This window comes from Taudactylus pleione, unplaced genomic scaffold (assembly GCF_031769625.1).
Source record: "Taudactylus pleione unplaced genomic scaffold, aTauple2 ptg000044l, whole genome shotgun sequence".
Classification (NCBI taxonomy): Eukaryota; Metazoa; Chordata; class Amphibia; order Anura; family Myobatrachidae; genus Taudactylus; species Taudactylus pleione.
The window spans coordinates 2,635,818-2,655,511 of NW_028284446.1; the positions used below are offsets into that span (position 1 = coordinate 2,635,818).

The following is a 19,694-nucleotide window of genomic DNA, read 5'->3' on the forward strand; positions in this document are numbered from 1 at the left end:
CCTGGACCGCAGACATAATATCAGCCAAACATACAAACAAACCAAAACAGCTTCAGAGATAAGGCTTTAGCAATAAAAACATCACCATACAAAATGTGACATATTACAGAAATATGTAAGTGACAAAAAGACAGACAGCAGTTTATAGAAACAGACATACACAGAGGCTTATGAATACTATAAAAGATGTGCTGGAACCTCCGCACATAAATAGTGCTTCCTAAAATCCCCAATTGCATGCATGTGATAAGGTGCACACATGTATCACTACCATACAGACCTTAGCACACATGTATCACTACCATATAGACCTTAGTACACATGTATCACTACCATACAGACCTTAGCAGGAAAGCAGGTTCCACATGGCAAAAGAGAGGGAGACAGAAGACATTGCGCACAGTGCAAGTCCTGGAGTTTACGAGTCAAGATCCAGACAGAGGGTGAAGAATTTTACGGGAACACCGGACAACAGAAAGACAGACACACACACACAAACTCTCTCACACACATATAAACACCCACACACAACAGGAAAGTAGATAAAGTTACAGCAATGTTCTCACATGTCAGAGGGAAGACAGTCAGACAGACATATATTAGAGTATGGGCACATTCCCAGACAGACAGATTCTATTGCAATCCAGACAGTGAGCAGACAGACAGACAGATACATGCATACATAGATAGACAGGTTGAAGCAATAGTAAAACAAAAAGTGAAGAGACCTATCTAGAAAGGAGACACAGCAAAGGGGAACCTAAAATAAAAAGGGGAGAGAAAGGAAAGGAGGGGACAGAGAAGGGGAAATAAAGAAGTGGAGAGGAGGGGGCAGAGAGAGATTTGTACACACAATTCTTAGACACAGACAGCACTTAGACACAGGACAGACATAGGGGCACAAATAAGGGGGGGAATACTGACAGACTAGACAGAGGGAGAGAGAGGCACACAGAGGGAGAGAGAGAAGTGAGAAACAAACAGGGGAGGAACAGGGATACATTTTTGAACACACAATTGTTAAATCTATAGACAGACCTGAGACACAGACCTTCTCAGACACAGGAAAAAACAGACATCAGCCACAGACAGTTACTCTGTCTCTCAGACACACACAGACTTCCATCACTCTCTCAGGTAGACAGCTCCCAGACAGCTCTCAGACATCCAAAGAGGTCCTAGGACACAGTGACGCTGTGAAGTTCCTCCACCATGCTACAATTCCTGGTACTCCCTCTCCTGTTCCTGACTGTTGTTACCCGATGCCACCCTATCCCGGGAGGGGACACAATGCAGCCGGGTGAGTCACACTAGACCCCCCTCCCTTCCTTATGCACTGACTCACTGAACACCATGCACTCATCTCAAGGAGCAAGAGCCCTCTCTCACGCCATCCACTCAATACTCCTTATAGATACAAACTCCCAACGCAACATAGTGATATATATTATATACGTGATATATAATATATATATATATATATTATATATATATACACATACATACAGTACACATGGATATAACTTGCAAAAAGAGAAGACTCAGACGCAAACCTCATCATCACCCCATTTGCAACACTGCACATAGATGCCACAAATGAAGACATGAATTAAACATCTCTTCTGTATCCATGTTTAGCCTGTACACCTTTCATCTACTATATTCACTACAACCTTCAACAATTCTAATGATGTCAAACGGGTTTATTGCCATAAAATGCAACTTAAACATATAGTTGAATATAGGATGAATAACAAATGACATGGTTACTTACTACATATTTTTTATTTTTTGCCAGAAAGTATTATTTTAGTATCCTACTGTACTTGAAAATGTATTAATTAATTAATTTAAAGAGACTTGTATTTAACCTAGAATAAACGGGTGCTCCTATATTTAAATATAGAGAGTATTTCACCACCTGATTGCTCAGAGTTTGTATATGTAAGGAAGGCAGTGAGTCAGTGGCATAATGGGCTATTGTCTATGTAAAATTCTGTAATTCTGTAAATTTCTGAGGGAGTTTGGGAACCTCTGCACTCTGTCATTACAGTCCAGGTTTTAAGGATGTCCATGATTGAACACAGGTGACTCAGCACTTTTTTCAATTTGATTTAACCTTCTGGGCTCAAGTATGGATATCCTTAAACCTGCACTGTAGTGGTGGAGTTTTGGAACCTCTGACATAGGACGGTATCCTATTAGTCCCGAAAATGTTTTTGGGTGCAAAAAATGTAATTGTTTTGCGATTTTACCAAATGCTTTTTTTGGGCTATCCAGCCTCCGTTTTTCACACCAGAAAGATTTCCATTTTTGCCCGAAAGCACATAGAATACATGATAAGTTCACGGACCTTTGTGTTTTCATGATCGTGACAGCAAAAACAGGGCACTTATCATGGAAAAAATATCCACGGTAAGTGCCGGCATCGCATTCCTAATTTTGATAACCCTGGGGGATCCATTAGCGCCCAAATAATTTTTCGGGGCTAATAGGATACCGCCCATAATTTAATGATGATTTTTTTTTTAAATCTATTTACAAATGGGGACAAGACATTTATTTAGTAAAATCACCTGATAGGTCTTCTCCCTATAGCTGGCTACACAATGATGAGTACCCAGCCAATGTCACGGCGGGGGTCCCAGCATCGGCAAGTGCGTACACACTTGCCAATGCCAGGAGCAACGGCAAGGTCCCCGCTGATGTTACCGCCCATCGGACCTGCATGCGGGAGCGTGCATCATCAGCGACATAGTAGGTACACACTGCCCGATGTAGACGATATGTCGTCCAATCCGCAGGATCGGATGACATATCGTCTGCTCTAGTGCGTACCGGGCTTATGTCTAAAAGCCAATGACAACCATTGCTGGGTCTGTCTGGTGCATGGAGAAGCCTATGCCATCATTTGTTCTCCTATGACAACCTTAGGCAGAGGCTCAGTACAGGAAATAGTGCAGTCTTTTTTATTAAGATAAATATACTAAAATAAATTTTTTGTGGAGTATGACTCAGCTGAATTTGTTAGCAAATCGGGGCGAAGACAGCAGAGTGCAGGGAGATCACTGCGGCATGCGTGTATGGATAGGCACATGCTTTCTATAGGACAGCACTATTGTTGTACCATGTGCTGACCAGGTTTCTCTGGGGAAACACTTTCATCTGCTTCATTTTTCCTCATGCAGAGACTGTAGTAAGGTATTCTAGACATAATAATCATTTTTATCCTCTTGCTATTTTTGATGATTTATACATTTCTCTAGATCAACTGTACTTAAATTATAATAAAACAAATTGTATAACCCTAGTACCCCAGTACTACTTTGCATATAGCCAGTTATAGCTAGTGCTATATGTTGTTTATCCAGCTGTTCAACATTCAATAACAGTTATCCTGTTATTATAATCCCAAATTATTATAATAAGCAAAGACAAGAGCAAGTAGACTGCATGTAAAAAGAACTGTATGCAGGGGTGTAAAATTTAGCATGTCGTTATTGGAGTTGCTATACAGATTTGGGTGATTAATAAACAATTGTTTGATAAATAATTGTGGGCTTGTGCTGCTCATTTTTGGCTTATTTAGAGTAGATGATCAGAACATATGAAGGGTAAAGGTGCACTTGCAAATAAAAGTCAGACGCACTTCAAGATTGGGTTCAGCTCTTATTCCTGATGGGGGCAAGTCTCCAAGGATGAATTTGTCTCTATCCATAGAGTACATGTATTCAGTCTGCATTTTCATGAGCATGACACTGATGTCATCCGACTTCAATCATTAGATCTGATCCCAATCAAGAATTAGTGGAAATTCTGAACCCTCGAGACAGCAATTTCTACCACCTTCAACCAGGCATCAGTTGTGTGACTGTCTTTGTGGAAGATAGGTGCTGCATTCCTCTTATACTATTCCAGACATTGGTAGACTTCATGTTCTCTGTCTCAGTTTCTCTGTGGAACTTTTTCTCTTTTTCACTCACTATTATTCTTATTTAAATGTATTTCTATAGCACCAACGTACTCTGCTGAGCTTTACAATTGGGAGAAAATGCAGTTATAAAACAAGACAAGTCTTGTGTCTTGTTCTCTATATTGTCTATATGAGGTGTGTTTTCCATATAGTCTGTTTTTTTTTCTTTTTTAAAGTCTTGTCTCTGTTTTTTTGTGTGTGAATATGTGTTTGCATTTTATTTTTGTTTGTGTGTTTTTATTAAAGTCCATGCATGTCTGGTTAGAGGCATCATAATCTGCCATATCCCTGTTGGATGATATTCCTGTCAATTAGCCTTGCCTGTCAAAATCATGAATTCACCTGCGGTTTCAGCAATCACGCCTGTATGAGCCTAGTCATTTTTTGGGGTGGATTTGCTGGTGGTTTTACGAACTTTTTCAAAATCGCCGCTTGTTACATCTGGAGTTTTTGTTCTATTCTATATTATTTCAATGGTCTAAATGCATGGGTTGACATTCAATTTGATTCTATTCAGAAAATGGCAAGACCCATGCAGTGAATCCACACTTTAATAAATCTTTCTTTTTTTCGCCTCTTATTCTTTTCTAATTTGCTCCCTTTCATTCTCTCACTTTGTATTTGTATCTCCTATTTCTCCCTCTATTTATTATTTGGGGTATATTTATCAAAATACGTCAATAACAAAGATTTTCTAAAATTTAAAATGTTCCTTATAATATGGTAGCACTAAGAACAGTGTTCATTAGATGCTTTGCCGGTTTACTCTTGTGGTGTGGACCGGAAGCCTGAAATTGGGCTTCCACTTTCGTAAAACCATTATGGCTGCTCAACTGCAATGTTTGTACCTATTTTTGGGTGCCCATCAATATGACATTCTATTCAGAGGCACTAAGTTAGATGGTAACACAGATACCCTTTCATATTCCCCTTTGCCAAAGTGCGATGAAGGGGAGGACTCCCTGAATGTCTTATAATTTGTTGACTTGATGAACTTCCAGTGACCAATAAGCTGATTGTAAGAAAAACATAGAACATTATGTCTAAAAGATCTTGAAGTGCTTTATCATCATGTTTAAAGTATACTATCAGCACAGTTTAAATGCTTTAATTAGCATTAGTACCACGTTGGGATACTGCCTCCTTTATTATTCTGTTCACATTCTAACTATCAATATTGAAAGTGTTGCCAAAACATACCAAACCCTTATCGTTGACTCCTTCAAGATTTCACTGCTGGCCAAGACATGTTTGATTGTGACTACAGAGCAGACATTGACAAACAGACAAAGTGTTCCCAAAAAGTGGACCCGTGATGACAAAGTTCAGGTGTGAGGAGAGTTTTGGTGATGTCATGTAAACCAGGGTTGCCGATTAACTGTTAGCCCCTCCCGGTAGGGAGCAGTCAGATCGGCATATCAGGGGGGGTGTGACCAGCACAAGGGGGTGGAACAGGCAGATTACCAGTATTTGTGGGCGGATGGGGGACGTGGCCACACAATCTTGCCATTTTGGCCCCACCCCGTTACACAATGCTGAGATTACCAGCATTGTGAAGCAGGGGGCGGGGCCAAGATTACGCAATTCAGCATGAATCGCATCACCGCCCCCCTCTGCTGCAGGGATTTCTCTTGTTAAGGCAAGGGGGGTTGGAGGGGGGCTTGCCTACCTTTTCGGGGGGCCGAGAGGGGCACCCAATTTCCAGGAGGCTTCTGGTCAAATCGGGAGTGTAGGCAAGTATAATGTAAGCCAGTTCATTGAGTCCAGTGGGTAGGTTGGATCCAAACGTATCCCTAACCTTCTGAGCATGAAGGACATTACCTTGCCAGTGCTTCCTTTTAAATCAACCTCAATGAGGCCTTATTCGAACCAGTTCTGGAATGTAATGACTCTCCAGCAAAAAGTAGAAACATCAATATAGGTGGAAGATTGTCCTGAACAAGAAACCCCCAAAACCTACAATGTGACAGAGTGCGCAAGGCTCCACAGAGACTGAACTTGTAATTATATTTAGAATTTATGTTATTTGTTATGTTGAGCGCTTATCTCTGATGGGGACGTGTGATATATGTGGTGCTGTTTGTTATAGGCTGTCCAGCAGAACGATATGCTGAAACTTGTTACTTGCTAGTGTGATAGGAGCACTGGTGAAGTGCTAAATGGAGTGTACATTTGTCCAAGGTTTGTGACCTAAGGGCCTGATTCAGAGCCGCTCGTAAGCGGCCGCTCGTTCGCTCCGAGCGTTGTTCGCACATCTGCGCATGCGTATGGGTCGTAATGCGCATGTGCCAACCAGTCATTGCGGTCGGAAATCGAGCGCTTGCATTTGCATTGCGTTTGTGGGTGGTAACAGTCGAAGGTGCTTGAAAACGGGGAGTGGTGATCCGAACGCAGGCGTGCCAAACGGTCAAAACGGGCGTTTTAAGGGTGTGCATAATTAACAAAGCAGCGTCATAGACCACCTCGGACACTTGGCTAAGGGAAGTGGTCTCTCACGGGTATGCCCTTTCCTTTCGGAGAAGACCTCCCCATCAATTTTTTTTCATGGACCTTCATTTAAATCCAGAGAAGGCTCGGGAAATTTACAAGATTGTATGATCCATGCTCCAGGAGGGAGTTATAGTAACGGTCCCGCTACCCCTGAGGGTTATTACTCCAATCTCTTCCTGGTGCAAAAACCGAATGGATCGTACAGGCCTATCTTCAACCTGAAGTCTCTAAACAAATATCTGAGAGTGCCTCGGTTCAGGATGGAAACCCTGCGTTCCATTATCTTGGCTATAGAACCTGGGGACTTTATGGTGTCTCTGGACATTCAGGATGCCTACCTTCATGTCCCAATAGTGGTCTCTCATCAGCGCTTTCTCCGATTTGCGGTGGCAGGTCAGCATTATCAGTTTCAGGCTTTACTGTTTGGCCTTTCTACAGCCCCGAGGGTGTTTACCAAGGTCATGGCTGTTATGGCGGTACATCTGCGCCTGCAGGGGGTCCGCTTCCTACCTTACCTGGACGATCTGCTACTTCTGGCAGGGTCTCCAGAGGTACTTCACCAGCACCTGCAACTAACTATAGCGGTGTTGCAGACTCACGGATGGCTGATAAATTGGAAGAAGTCATCTCTAATGCCGGCTCAGAGGATGCTTCATCTCGGAGCTCTGCTGGACACCCAGCAACAGCGGATCTTTCTGACGGAGGAAAAGATCTCAGTGTTACAGGCAAGGATTCGCACTTGTCTGCGAGATCGCAGAATCTCCTACCATTCTGCAATGAGGATACTGGGGTCCATGGTGTCGACGTTCGACATGGTGGAATATGCCCAGTTTCACTCAAGACCTCTACAGAGACTGATCCTATCCAACTGGGATGGGATACCTCTTCGGCTGAAGGTTCACACGCTGGTGCTGTCTCTGGAGGTATGTCTATCATTGACCTGGTGGCTTCAGAAGTCTCATCTCCTCATGGGATGCCCCTTTTGGATATCGGATTGGATTCTCCTGATGATGGATGTCTGTCTCAGGGAGTGGGGCACTTTGTCGGGTCCACATGTGTTTCAGGGCCGGTGGACTTCGGTGGAGTCTGCTCTTCCGATCAACATGTTAGAACTTCGGGCAGTTTTTTCGTGCCTTACAACAAGCGAGACTGTTTCTACAGGGTCATCCCGTACAGATTCAGTCAGACAATGCCACGACAGTGGCTTACATAAATCATCAAGGAATAACTGTCAGGCAGCTCTAAGAGAGGTGTCTCTCATTCTGACTTGGGCGGAAGGCAATCTACCGGCCATCTCGGCAGTGTTCATTCCAGGAGTGCACAACTGGGAAGCGGACTTCCTCAGCTGTCATGACGTGCATCCAGGGGAATGGTCTCCAGGAAGTATTTCAGCTCCTAGTGGACAGGTGGGGCCTTCTGGTGGGGCCTCATGGCATCCAGAAACAACCGCAAGCTGTGGGTGTATGGCTCCCGAACAAGAGACGCAGAAGCTCTCCTGGTAGATGCTCTGTCAGTACGATGGACCTTCCAGTTCACGTACCTGTTTCCTCCGTTCTCCCTGCTTCCTCGCGTGTTACAAAAGTTCAAGCCGGACGGTGGCATGATTCTACTGGTGGCTCCACCGTGGCCCAGACGTCACTAGTACTCAGATCTTCGGAGTCTTTCCATAGACACTCCGTGGCTACTCCCTCAGCGTCCGGACCTGTTGTCTCAGGGTCCGTGTCTTTACCCGGATCTGGGTCAGCTGTCTTTGACGGCGTTGCTCTTGAGACATCCCTCTTGAGGTTGAAGGGTTTTTCAAGCTCGGTGGTTAATACCAGGCTCAGGGCTAGGAAGCCGGCTTCGGCCAGGATTTACCACAGTGTCTGGCACGCCTATTTTGTGTGGTGCCGACCTAAGAAATATGATCCTTTGGTGTTTCGTGATTCTAGAGTCCTCGCCTTTCTTCAGGCAGGCTTGGATAACGGTCTGCGTCTTGCTTCTTTGAAGGTGCAGGTGTCCACCTTATCGGTGTGGTTTCAGCGTCAGATTGCTCTTCTGGCTGATGTCTGCACCTTTATGCAGGGGGTTCTTCACATTCAGCCTCCCTTTGTCCCTCCGGTGGCACCTTGGGATTTGGCGATGGTGCTGAAAGCTCTTCAGGGTTCCCCTTTTGAACCACGGTGCTCAGTGGACCTCAAATGGCTTACGGCTAAGGTAGTTTTTCTTTTGGCTATTGCATCTGCCAGAAGAGTATCGGAATTTGAGGGCTCTTTCTTGTCATCCCCCTTATTTGATTTTTCATCAGGATAGGGTGATTCTTCGGACTCGCCCTGGTTTTCTTCCTAAGGTGGTATCCAGTTTCCACATTAATGAGGAGATCTTTGTTCCGGCCTTTCACTCATCTGGTTTGTCGGTGGGTGAGGCAACGTTGGATGTGGTTCGAGCTCTTCCCATTTATGTGGAGCGCACCCGTTCTTTCCGAAAATTGGATTGTTTGTTTGTGTTGTGCGGTTTTCACAAAAAGGGTTGGCCGGCCAATAAGCAATCTTTGGCCCATTGGATTTGTTTGGCGATCTTCAAGGCCTATGTTTATGAGGGCATTCCTGTTCCGCCCTCTGTCACTGCTCATTCTACGAGGTCCGTTGGTCTCTCGTGGGCAGCTTGGCACCTCGGCTGTTCAGCTGTGTAAGGCGGCCACGTGGTCTATGGTTCAGACCTTTGTGAGGTATTATGCTTTTGATACTTTTGCCTCTCAGGATGCTTCCTTCGAGTGGTGGATTCTCCTTTCTGCACAGGAGCGTCCCCGCCCTTGAAGGGTACTGCTTTGGGACATCCCCAAGGTAAATGCCCTGTGGACCCTAAGGACCCTGAAGTAGAAAACAAGAGATATGGTAAGAACTTACCTTTGTTATCTCTGTTTCTACGAGATCCTTAGGGTCCACAGGGCGCCTGCCCTTACACCCTGTGCTTCAGAAGGGTCTTGATCTGGTCGCCAGTTTTCTGTCTCTTTTCTGTGAGTATGGAATTCTTGTGTGTGCCGGACTTTCTCCTTTCTATTTTCTCCTCCTCCAGCCTCTGGCTTGGTAACGTAACTGAGGATGCCTTGGCCCCCCCGGGGTATAGGAGGGGAGCCTGCTCGATCCTGGGAGGCTCAAGAAGTTAACTGCGTGGTGCCCATCCTGCCTATACCCCAAAGTAAATGCCCTGTGGACCCTAAGTACCTCATAGAAACAGAGATAACAAAGGTAAGTTCTTAACATATCTCTTGATTTCTTTTCACTATTTCTACTCTTTATCGCTTATTTCTAACCATCTATTTCTTTTCTCTCTCTTTTTTTTTTCTCTTTCATCTCTTTTTTTTTTGTATCACTTATCTTCTCGGGGAACTGTGGAGAGAGTACGTTTTGCCAATTTGTGCCCTGGCTTTTCCTATCACTACCTGAAAGATGAACCAATGTGTTTCATTAAAATATGTGGCTGGCATGTACATACCTGTAAAATAAAGTAATATGACAGTGGTGAACGCCTTTGTATTCATTATATGTGTATACTTTTTATATACAATAAACCCACTTTAATTGCTCACATATATTTCATTCTGCATTATTACAATTCAAAGTGTTTATTTTAAAATTCAAAATTTATCTTTGTTCCTTTGGACTCTGCGTGCGTTCTACATAAAACTCACTCTCAGCAGCAACATACTTTAGGTGGTGGTTCCACTTTATTATAATGTTAATTCACTAGGCCATAGGTTCCCAAACTCAGTCCTCAAGATACCCTAATGGTCCAGGTTTAAGGATATCCATGGTTGAGCAAAGATGGTTAAATAAAATTGACTGAGGTACTAATTAAGTCACCTGTGCCCAAGCATGGTTATCCTAAAAACCTAGACAGTGGTGCCTTGAGGACCGAGTTCGTGAACCTCTGCTGACTAGGCAATAAAGTTTATTCATTACCATATCGCTGTCAAGATAACAATCATTAATCTTAGCATCCCTGCTAGGCTGTTTAAGCGGGGCGCCGCGCCATGCCCAATTTCAAAAGGGCAGAATGCACCCTTCCCTTTTGGCGACACCCCACTAAAACAACCTCCTGGGTGCTGTCCCCACCCACGGGCCGCAGTGTCCTGCGGGTGGGAAAAATAGTAGTGCAGCGATCATTGCCGGTGAATAGATGCCAGGCACGTGCACAGAGACAGGAGAACTTTGGGGGCAGCGCGACATGTCTGTAAGTTCCGTGCACGCCACCAAGAGTGATGAAAAGGGGGGCGCGTCATAAAGACATGCCCCCTTTCCGGCCAGTGCCCCTTTCTTGTTCCGGCGCCGGGCATGGACCCCGACCTAGAAAAGGGGTACTTCTGTGCGCGCCAGTGTACACTACATCTCACTGTTGAACCAAATTTAATGAGGATCTCAATAGGCTCTGTTGCATGGCATTAGACTTACATGCATGTTTGTAAGATGAAACAAAGTGAAATTCTTTAATTATTATAGTATTTGCACATATAAGTTACAGTGGCTACATTTTCTAAAGTAAAATTCATGAGAAATTTAGATGAAAATTGTCAAAATATTTTCACTGGCACAGTGATATTGTACTTATGTATATTGCCGTGAAGAAAGGTGTTACGTTTTGCTGTAATATTGGTGATTTATCTGATACCAAATGATTGTGAGAAGAAAAGTTGTTATATCTGTAGTCATACTGTATAGCAGTGAGATAAAGGTTGCTGTCTGATCTGTGGTTTGTAGGTGGCACATGCTGGCTTCTACAGGGTTCAAGTTCCACATGCAGCTTAATGCTGCTCACTGCAGTGACATGGGATGAATGCTGTGGAGACGGACACCTAGACACGGCCTGGTCCAACTATACCGACCCCATGAACAAGATCAGTCTTTTGGGCTTCCTAGGACTGGTCACCTGTCAGCCCTGTAGAGGTGAGTTACAAATAAAATATTGGCGAGTGCAGGCCAAATTATTATTATTTTTTTTATGCCTGTTTAAACCTATTTATTTATATTTATTGGCCACTCATAGCCAATGAGCGGTGCAATGACATTACAGAAAGTTTGCTTTTAAGGAAACAGTTGGCCTTCTACAGTACAAAGGGGTCTATGTACTAAGCCTTGGAGAGAACGTGGAGAGGGATAAGTACCAACCAATCAGCTCCTAACTATGAATTTACAGGCTGTGTTTATATCTCTCCAAGGTTTAGTGCATAGACCCCATAATGCCTTGTACACTAAAGTTGTAGTTTAAAAAGTGAGGTCCCTCTCTGTCTGGCGGAGCACCTGTATGCTAATAGCCCCGAGTTAGTACCTCTATACATTAGAACTTTCCGTTTATGAATTAGTGGAGCTACAAAGGAAACTGGTATTGAAGACACCATAGAGTAGTATACAGATGTGTCCTCATATACCATTGCATCAGTAGCGCCAAATAGCCCCTCTCGGTTTGCAAGGGCTTGTGCAAATCAGACGCATTTGCACTCAGACGCATTTGCAACTCATTTGCACTAATAAAACAACTTGATGTGACAAAACTTTTGTACATCTGTGTGCAAATGATTATGAACCTGTATATGAAGTTCTACGGTGCACCGTCCGTGGCTTTTTCTCACGCCAAGTTGTGCTTTATTGGCGACTTTTGTAATTCCTGAGCAGTTAAAGTTGTAGCACAGTGTGTAGTTCAGATTAAGCTGTGTTTGCTGTGTCTGTGATGCGGCATAACACCCACAGAAAAAGTTGCTACACGATACACTGCTCAGCGCGGCTTAGTTGCATTGGGCATCTTGTGCCATATGTTGTATTCAGGCTTGGCGTATGAGGACACATTTGTAAAGCTTCACTTGGAAGTACTAAAGTGAAAAATGTGGTCAAAGCCCCGAAAATGGGAGTTTGACTGCATTTCCCATATGTACTAAGCACCGGAGTGCATCACATTCAGATGGCGTAACCCAATAGAAGCCTATGAGCTTCTTTTTAGGAAGACCCCTGAGAGGGATCCAATTGGATCCCTCCCATCTCTCCCCGCGGCGCAATTGTCCTTCTGCTCTGCGCAAAAGGACTCCAGAGGAACATGTGGGTGTTAAACCTAGAAGTCCCTCTATCCAAGGGTATCGCAAAGGCCAGCTCTTATCAGGAGGACTGTCCTTTGCAATTTAAATCACATTTCTAAGTACATACCGCAGATGCAATGCATAGTACATCTCACCATGAGTGTTATTTTGTAGATGCTTGTCTGGGAAAAGGGAAGCATAGATGATCCATGAATTTTTAAATATACTTTTAGTGTACAATGCATTACATGAACACCCCTGTGACAGCAAACCCATGTGACAAGTTTTTTTTGAAAATATGTAATCTCAGCTAGTGCATGGCTGTGTGCTACATCTAACAGCGCAGATCAAAACATCAGTGATATGCAGTAATACAAATGGGACTATTTATAGATTTATAGTGAAACATTTCTTCACATTTGAACAAATGACAGATTCTTTAGGAAAGCAGAGTTAATAGTGCTTGAGTAGGTATGATATCATTGAGCTGTGCTTAATCATGTTACTCTTTCCGCCACAGACAGCTGTGATGGGGTACAATGTCCTGCTGGTAAGACATGTCTTCTGAAAGATGGACGCCCCCAGTGTGAATGTGCCCCTGACTGTTCAGGTCTTAACAGCGATATTCCTGTGTGTGGTTCAGATGGGAACACATACCAGGATGAATGTGAGCTAATCACCAACAAATGTCGTGGGCAGCCTGACCTGGAGGTCATGTACTATGGAAAATGCAAGAGTATGTATTCGTTTTCTTCTGTATTTTCTTAGGTTCTGTTCTTATAATATACAAGTGACATTAATATATGAACTAATGTATTCTCTGTTGTTAAATATAGGGGTATTAGAGATCACATTGGAGTTCTGTGACCTTAAGGCTGTATGGTGAGTGACTGATATAGGTCACAATACTCTTATGGTGCATACACAAGGGGCGATCATCAACGATACCAATATCGTTGAACGATCTCCCGGGTGTGCTGGATGATCATTATCAATCATCCAGCACACCATTAACCCACCAACGACGGCCAACGAGGTCCCTATAGTAACCTGGTCGATATCGACCAGGTTGGCCTACATGCACGGTCGATGGACGATATCGTTATCTTCCATGCGTGCATTTTAATCGTACCATGTGTACGCACCATTAGGCGACTTCTAATATCTGCAAATAATTCAAAAGAGTTTGTAATTTCCTTTAATACACAAAAGAAAACTGAATAGATGACATCAGATTTTACTAGTTGTACCAGTATTATTTACAGGTGTTTAGACTTATATTAGTGTCATTTCTGTATTAATTATGTATAAATGCCTATATAAATTGTATAGGTGGTGAATAGTGATGACATCACTCATTACAGATGTATGTCATGGTTCTGCTTAAAGGAGATAGTCACATTAAGTTGATTAAATAAATCATCAAATTATGATGATTTTAAAATAATTGCTATTCATGTAGAGTCTCCTGGAAATTAAGTACTGTTTTAAAAGAAACAAATGATCTGTTATAATGTAGCACCAATGTCTTAAATGTGAAGTTAGTTTTCCTGATAAGTGCACATTTTTTTTCTTTATGCTATAATATGCTCTAAATTTCTAATATAGTAAATATATATTATATTTTATACATGCTACAGGACAGTTTATAGAAAAATATAATATAATAGAATAGGAAGCAAATGAACAATCAGTTCTTGAAGTTGATGTGTTGAAAGCAGGAAAAATAGGCAAGCATAAGGATCTGAGTAACTTTGACAAGGGCCAATTTGTGTTGACTAGACGACTGGGTCAGATCATCTCTTAAATAGCAGGTCTTTTAGGGTGCTCCCGATATGCAGTGGTAAGTACTAAAAGTGGTTCAAGAAGGACAATTGGTAAACTGGCTACAGGGTCATGGGTGCTCAAGGCTCATTGATGTGTGTGGGAAGCTAAGGCTAGCCCGTCTGGTCCTCAGCCCAGTCAGGGTGCTCATGCTTAATCCATGTCCATCACTAAACCCCCTACAATCAGTGAGTAAGTATCAGTACTAGACCATAAAGCAATGGAAGAAGGTGGCCTGGTCTGATGAATCTCGTTTTCTTTTACATCATGTGGACGAATGGGTGCAACGTTCACCTGGGGAGGAGATGGCCCCCGGATGCACTATGGGAAGAGCAAGCTGGAGGAGGCAGTGTGTTGCTCTGGGCAATGTTCTGCTGGGAAACCTTGGGTTCTGGCATTTACTTGGATGTTACTTTGGCAAGTACCACATACCTAAACATTGTTAGAGGCCAAGTGCATTCTGTCACCGCACTAGGGGTTTGTTGATTCGGATCTAGCTGTATGTGCTAGAGTGTGAATGAAGCTGAATAGCTTAATTATGCTATTCCTCAAGCAGGCCACTAGGAATAGTAGAGGGCTGATGCTGCAGAGTGATTAGCAAAACTGGTATAGAGAACAGGTGCAGGCTAACAGGTAAGCCCATGGTTGTAGCAGTAATTAGGATACCTTGGAGCAGACTACAGTTATACTAGAACTGGGTTCCGTGAGCACAACTGAAGCAGGCTGCAGGAAACACTGGAACTTAGTACTGGAGCACTAATGGAGCAGGCAGCAAAGCAATACTGGAGCAGGTTTACTGGATAATACTGGAGAGAAATGCTGAGAAGCAATTACTAGAGCAGGGGTGCTAGAACACACTGAGACAGAATGCTTGTTAAGTAATTACTAGAGTAAGTGTGCTGGAATTCAATGAGGCAGAATGTTTGTGAATCAAATACTGGAGCAGGTATTCTGGATAGCACTGTAGAAGAATGCCATGAAGCAATTCTGGAGTCAGTTTTCTGGATAGCACTGGAGCAGAATGCCATGAAGCAATACTGGAGAAGGTACCAAAACAAGAGCCTGGGTACTGATCCTGAGAGAGATACGTTGTACTGGCAATGTTATTAGTTTAAATATGGCACCCTAAGTGTTGATAGGCTGGGTAAGACATGTGCTCAGAGTACTGGTAGCTGGTTAGACATAATGGATCATGTTACACAGTCCAATATGGCAACACTCTTGATGCAGAACTGCAGGAACTGCTGGGAGTGGAAAGCCAGCCACAGTTACAGATAAGTGACGACAGGACTCAGGAATGCTACTGGCAGCCAGTGGAGACACAGATGGCAGTAAGGTGACATGTGTAACACACCCCTTCATGACAACAGTATTTCCAATGGTCTCTTTCAGCAGGAAATTGCACTCTGCCACAGTTGTTCACAGTAATGGTTTGAGGAACATGGCAAAGAGTTTAAGGTATTGACTTGGCCTCCAAACTCCCCAGATCAATCTGATTGAGCATCTGTGGGATGTGCTGGAAAAAAATCCAAGCAATGGAGGCCCCACTTCACACCTCACAGGACTTAAGACCTTACAGGACTTAAAGAATCTGCTGCTAGCTGCTTGGTGCCAGATACCACAGAACAGCTTCAGAAGTCTTGTGGAGTCCATGTCTCAGTGGGTTATAGCTGTTTTGTCAAAAGGCATGTGGGGAAACTACACAATATTACGTAGGTGGTTTTAATGTTAAGGCTGATTTTAGGGTTATCATTTGTGGCAAGAGCGCACAGGAGCATGGTCACATGTCACAGGGGCATGTCCAGCAATCTTTGACTGTCGTGCACACCAAGGTCCAAATGTTGAAGAAACACCAATGTGTTTATTGATGCTTATAGCATTTTATCCAAAGCAGAAGCAACATTTCTTGTGTTTTTTGAACATGTGGAGTGCCATACCCAACTATTCTGCCATATATATATATATATATATATATATATATATATATATATATATATGTATATATACAGTACCAGTCAAAAGTTTGGACACACCTTCTCATTCAATGGTTTTCGTTTATTTTAATTATTTTCAACATAGCAGATTAACACTGAAGACACCAAAACTATGAAAGAACACATATGGAATTATGTTGTAACAAAAAAGTGTTAAACAAATCACAATATGTTTTATATTTTAGATTCCTCAAAGTAGCCCCCTTTTGCTTGGATGACAGCTTTGCACACTCTTGGCATTCTCTCAATCAGCTTCATGAGGTAGTCTCCTGGAATGGTTTTCCAACAATCTTGAAGGAGTTCCCAGAGATGCTGAGCACTTGTTGGCTGCTTTTCCTTCACTCTGCGGTCCAACTCATCCCAAACCAGCATCTGACACAGCACTCCATCACTTTCCTTCTTGGTCAAGTAGCCCTTACATAGCCTGGAGGTGTGTTTGGTATCATTGTCTTGTTGAAAAACAAATGATGGTCCCAGTAAGCGCAAACCAGATCGGATGGCATGGCGCTGCAGAATGCTGTGGTAGCCATGCTGGTTAAGTGTGCCTTGAATTTTGAATAAATCACCAACAGTGTCACCAGCAAAGCACCCCCACACCATCACACCTCCTCCTCCATGCTTCACAGTGGGAACCACACATGCAGAAACCATCCGCTAACCTTCTTTGCGTCTCACAAAGACACGGTGGTTGGAACCAAAAATCTCAAATTTGGACTCATCAGACCAAAGTACAGATTTCCACTGGTCTAATGTCCATTCCTTGTGTTTCTTGGCCCAAACAATTCTCTTCTTCTTCTTGTTCATCCTCAGTAGTGGCTTCTTTGCAGCAATACGACCATGAAGGCCTGATTCACTCAGTCTCCTCTGAATAGTTGATGTCTAGATTTGTCTGCTACTTAAACTCTGTGAAGACTTTATGTGGTCGCTAATCTGAGGTGCTGTTAAGTAGCGGTTTCTGAGGCTGGTAACTCTAATGAACTTATCCTCTGCCGTAGAGGTAACTCTTGGTCTTCCTTTCCTGGGGCAGTCCTCATGAAAGCCAGTTTCATCATAGTGTTTGATGGTTTTTGCAACTGCACTTGAGGATACATTCAAAGTTCTTGACATATTCCGTGTCAACTGACCTTCATGTCTTAAAGTAATGATGGACTGTCGTTTCTCTTTACCGAGTTAAGTGGTTGGTGCCATAATATGGATTACAACAGTAGTCAATAAGTGGTGTCCACTGTTTACTAACCCTACCTCTGCACAACACAACTGATGGTCTCAAATACATTAAGAAGGCAAGTAATTCCACAGATTGACTCTTGACAAGGCACACCTGTTAATTCAAAACCATTCCAGGAGACTACCTCATGAATCTGATGGAGAGAATGCCAAGAGTGTGCAAAGCTGTCATCCAAGCAAAAGGGGACTACTTTGAGGAATCTAAAATCTAAAAAATATTTTGATTTGTTTAACACTTTTTTGTTTAATTCCATATGTGCTGTTGTTTTCAGTTTTAATGTACTATGTTGAAAATAATTTAAATAAACAAAAACCATTGAATGAGAAGGTGTGTCCAAACTTTTGACGAGAGAGAGAGAGAGAGAGGTGAGGCTGTGATGATTTACAGTAATTCGGGTTTTCTTGGCCCTACACCTGATTCTGTGATTGCGCAATTAACGGCATTTTGAAGTGTAGGGTGTGACCATGATGAGATGCATGTATCATTAAGTACACAATACACTATGCTACAGGGAGGCATCCATAACACACTATGAATGCTTTGTTAAAAAGAAAGAACAAAATACAAGAGGCCAAATGTAATAGGGTGAAAGTTTAGAAAATGTGAGAGTTTTATCTTCAAAATGGGAAAACATCTGGATGAGAGTTTAAATCGTGAGCGTTTTTGAGTCTAAAAACATGTGAGTTTCCATATTCTCAGACTCTTTGACATTGACCGAGTTTAAAAAGTGTGAGAGCTTACTGCTAAACTTTCACATTTTCTAATCTCTCACCCTATTACATTTGGCCCCAGGTCTTTTTTTCTTATAATAGATGCTGTATTTCTGTGACTGTAGGCACTATAGTAACCTCACTATACAACCCACATAAAAAGGCACTACTCAAACAAATTAAATAATTACAGATTTAGTTTACCAATTAATGGACCATACAAAAAAACTAATTAAAAAAATCCCTGTACAGTTTATATATGCTGTAGAACATGTTTGCAATAGAAGATATCAGTAGATAAATCCAGTTATTTGTTAAATAAAATGTAATTATATTATTATGAATTGCTGTTGCAGCACTTCATATTTGGAGGTTCTAATCTTGTTACTTGGGTGGTCCACCTCTTTTAAAAACATTACAATATGCTTTATTCCCAACAGACAGCAACAGCTGACTCTCCAACATGACCGCTTCCTCTGAGTACAACATGTTCTGCTCCCACACACCCCAATTGATTTACCTTCGCACTTACATACACTGAATTGTTTAATGGATGAGAAGGGCACATTGTGCCAGGTGAAAAGTCTGCCACAGAAATCTTATATTCAAATGATAGCCTTAAATGAAAGAACAATATAGAAGTTTTCATTAGCAAACAATCAAAGGAGAAACTTGTTGCCATCATTGTAGCTGTTATTGATACAATTATTTCATTTGGCAGCTAAAAATGTAACAGCTGACACACATGACTGGTCGCTGGTGCTCTTAGTATAGTTCTCACACACAGCACACAGCTTCTACCTCCCCTCACGCATCCAGGAAAGTACAGTGATGGCTTATATTAGATATCAGTAAATTTACCAAGACGTGTTGAACAAGAATCCAATGTGAACTATTACAGTTCTAGACTTTGGATACGTTCAGTATCCCATCACATGGGATGACGGCGCTTGGAATACCGGCCCGGAAATCCTGACGCCTGTCAGAATCCCAATGTTGGCATCCCGACCGCCAGCATCCTGAAGGTAAGTAGTGGGGTTGGGGAGTGGGTTAGGCACTAGGGGGAGGGTTAGGGTTAGGCACTGAGGGGGGAGGGTTAGATTTAGGGTGTGGGCAGGGGGAGGTTAGGTTTAAGCACCAGGGGGGGGAGGTTAGGTTCAGGCACCGGGTAGGGGAGGTTAGGGTAGGGAGAGGGGGAGGGTTAGGATTATGACTGACAGATGTCAGTATCATAACCCTGTCTGGATGCCGGCATCAGGATTTTGCCCGCCGGGATTCCGAGCGCCCGCATCCCGTACCCATTCCCTAGACTTGATGAGGAGCTGATTGCAATACGTATAAGTGCCTGCATGCAGAATTTTATTTATCTTGTAGTACATCCACCCTATTTATACTCTTGTGGGCTGATTCAATTCAGCGCACTGTTAGGTTG

The 19,694-nt window shown here is 42.9% G+C and overlaps 1 protein-coding gene across 1 annotated transcript in view; it reads left to right on the top strand.

Annotated features, from left to right (window-relative positions):
• Positions 1–541: 541 nt before the first annotated feature.
• Positions 542–19,694, top strand: part of FSTL3 (follistatin like 3) — a 52,776-nt gene continuing 33,623 nt past the window's right edge. Inside the window, exons 1-3 of the mRNA XM_088460338.1 lie at positions 542–1,300; positions 11,200–11,385; positions 13,027–13,242. Of these exons, the coding sequence (XP_088316464.1) occupies positions 1,213–1,300; positions 11,200–11,385; positions 13,027–13,242 (490 nt within the window). The 5' untranslated portion in view covers positions 542–1,212. The remainder of the gene's footprint in view (positions 1,301–11,199; positions 11,386–13,026; positions 13,243–19,694) is intronic.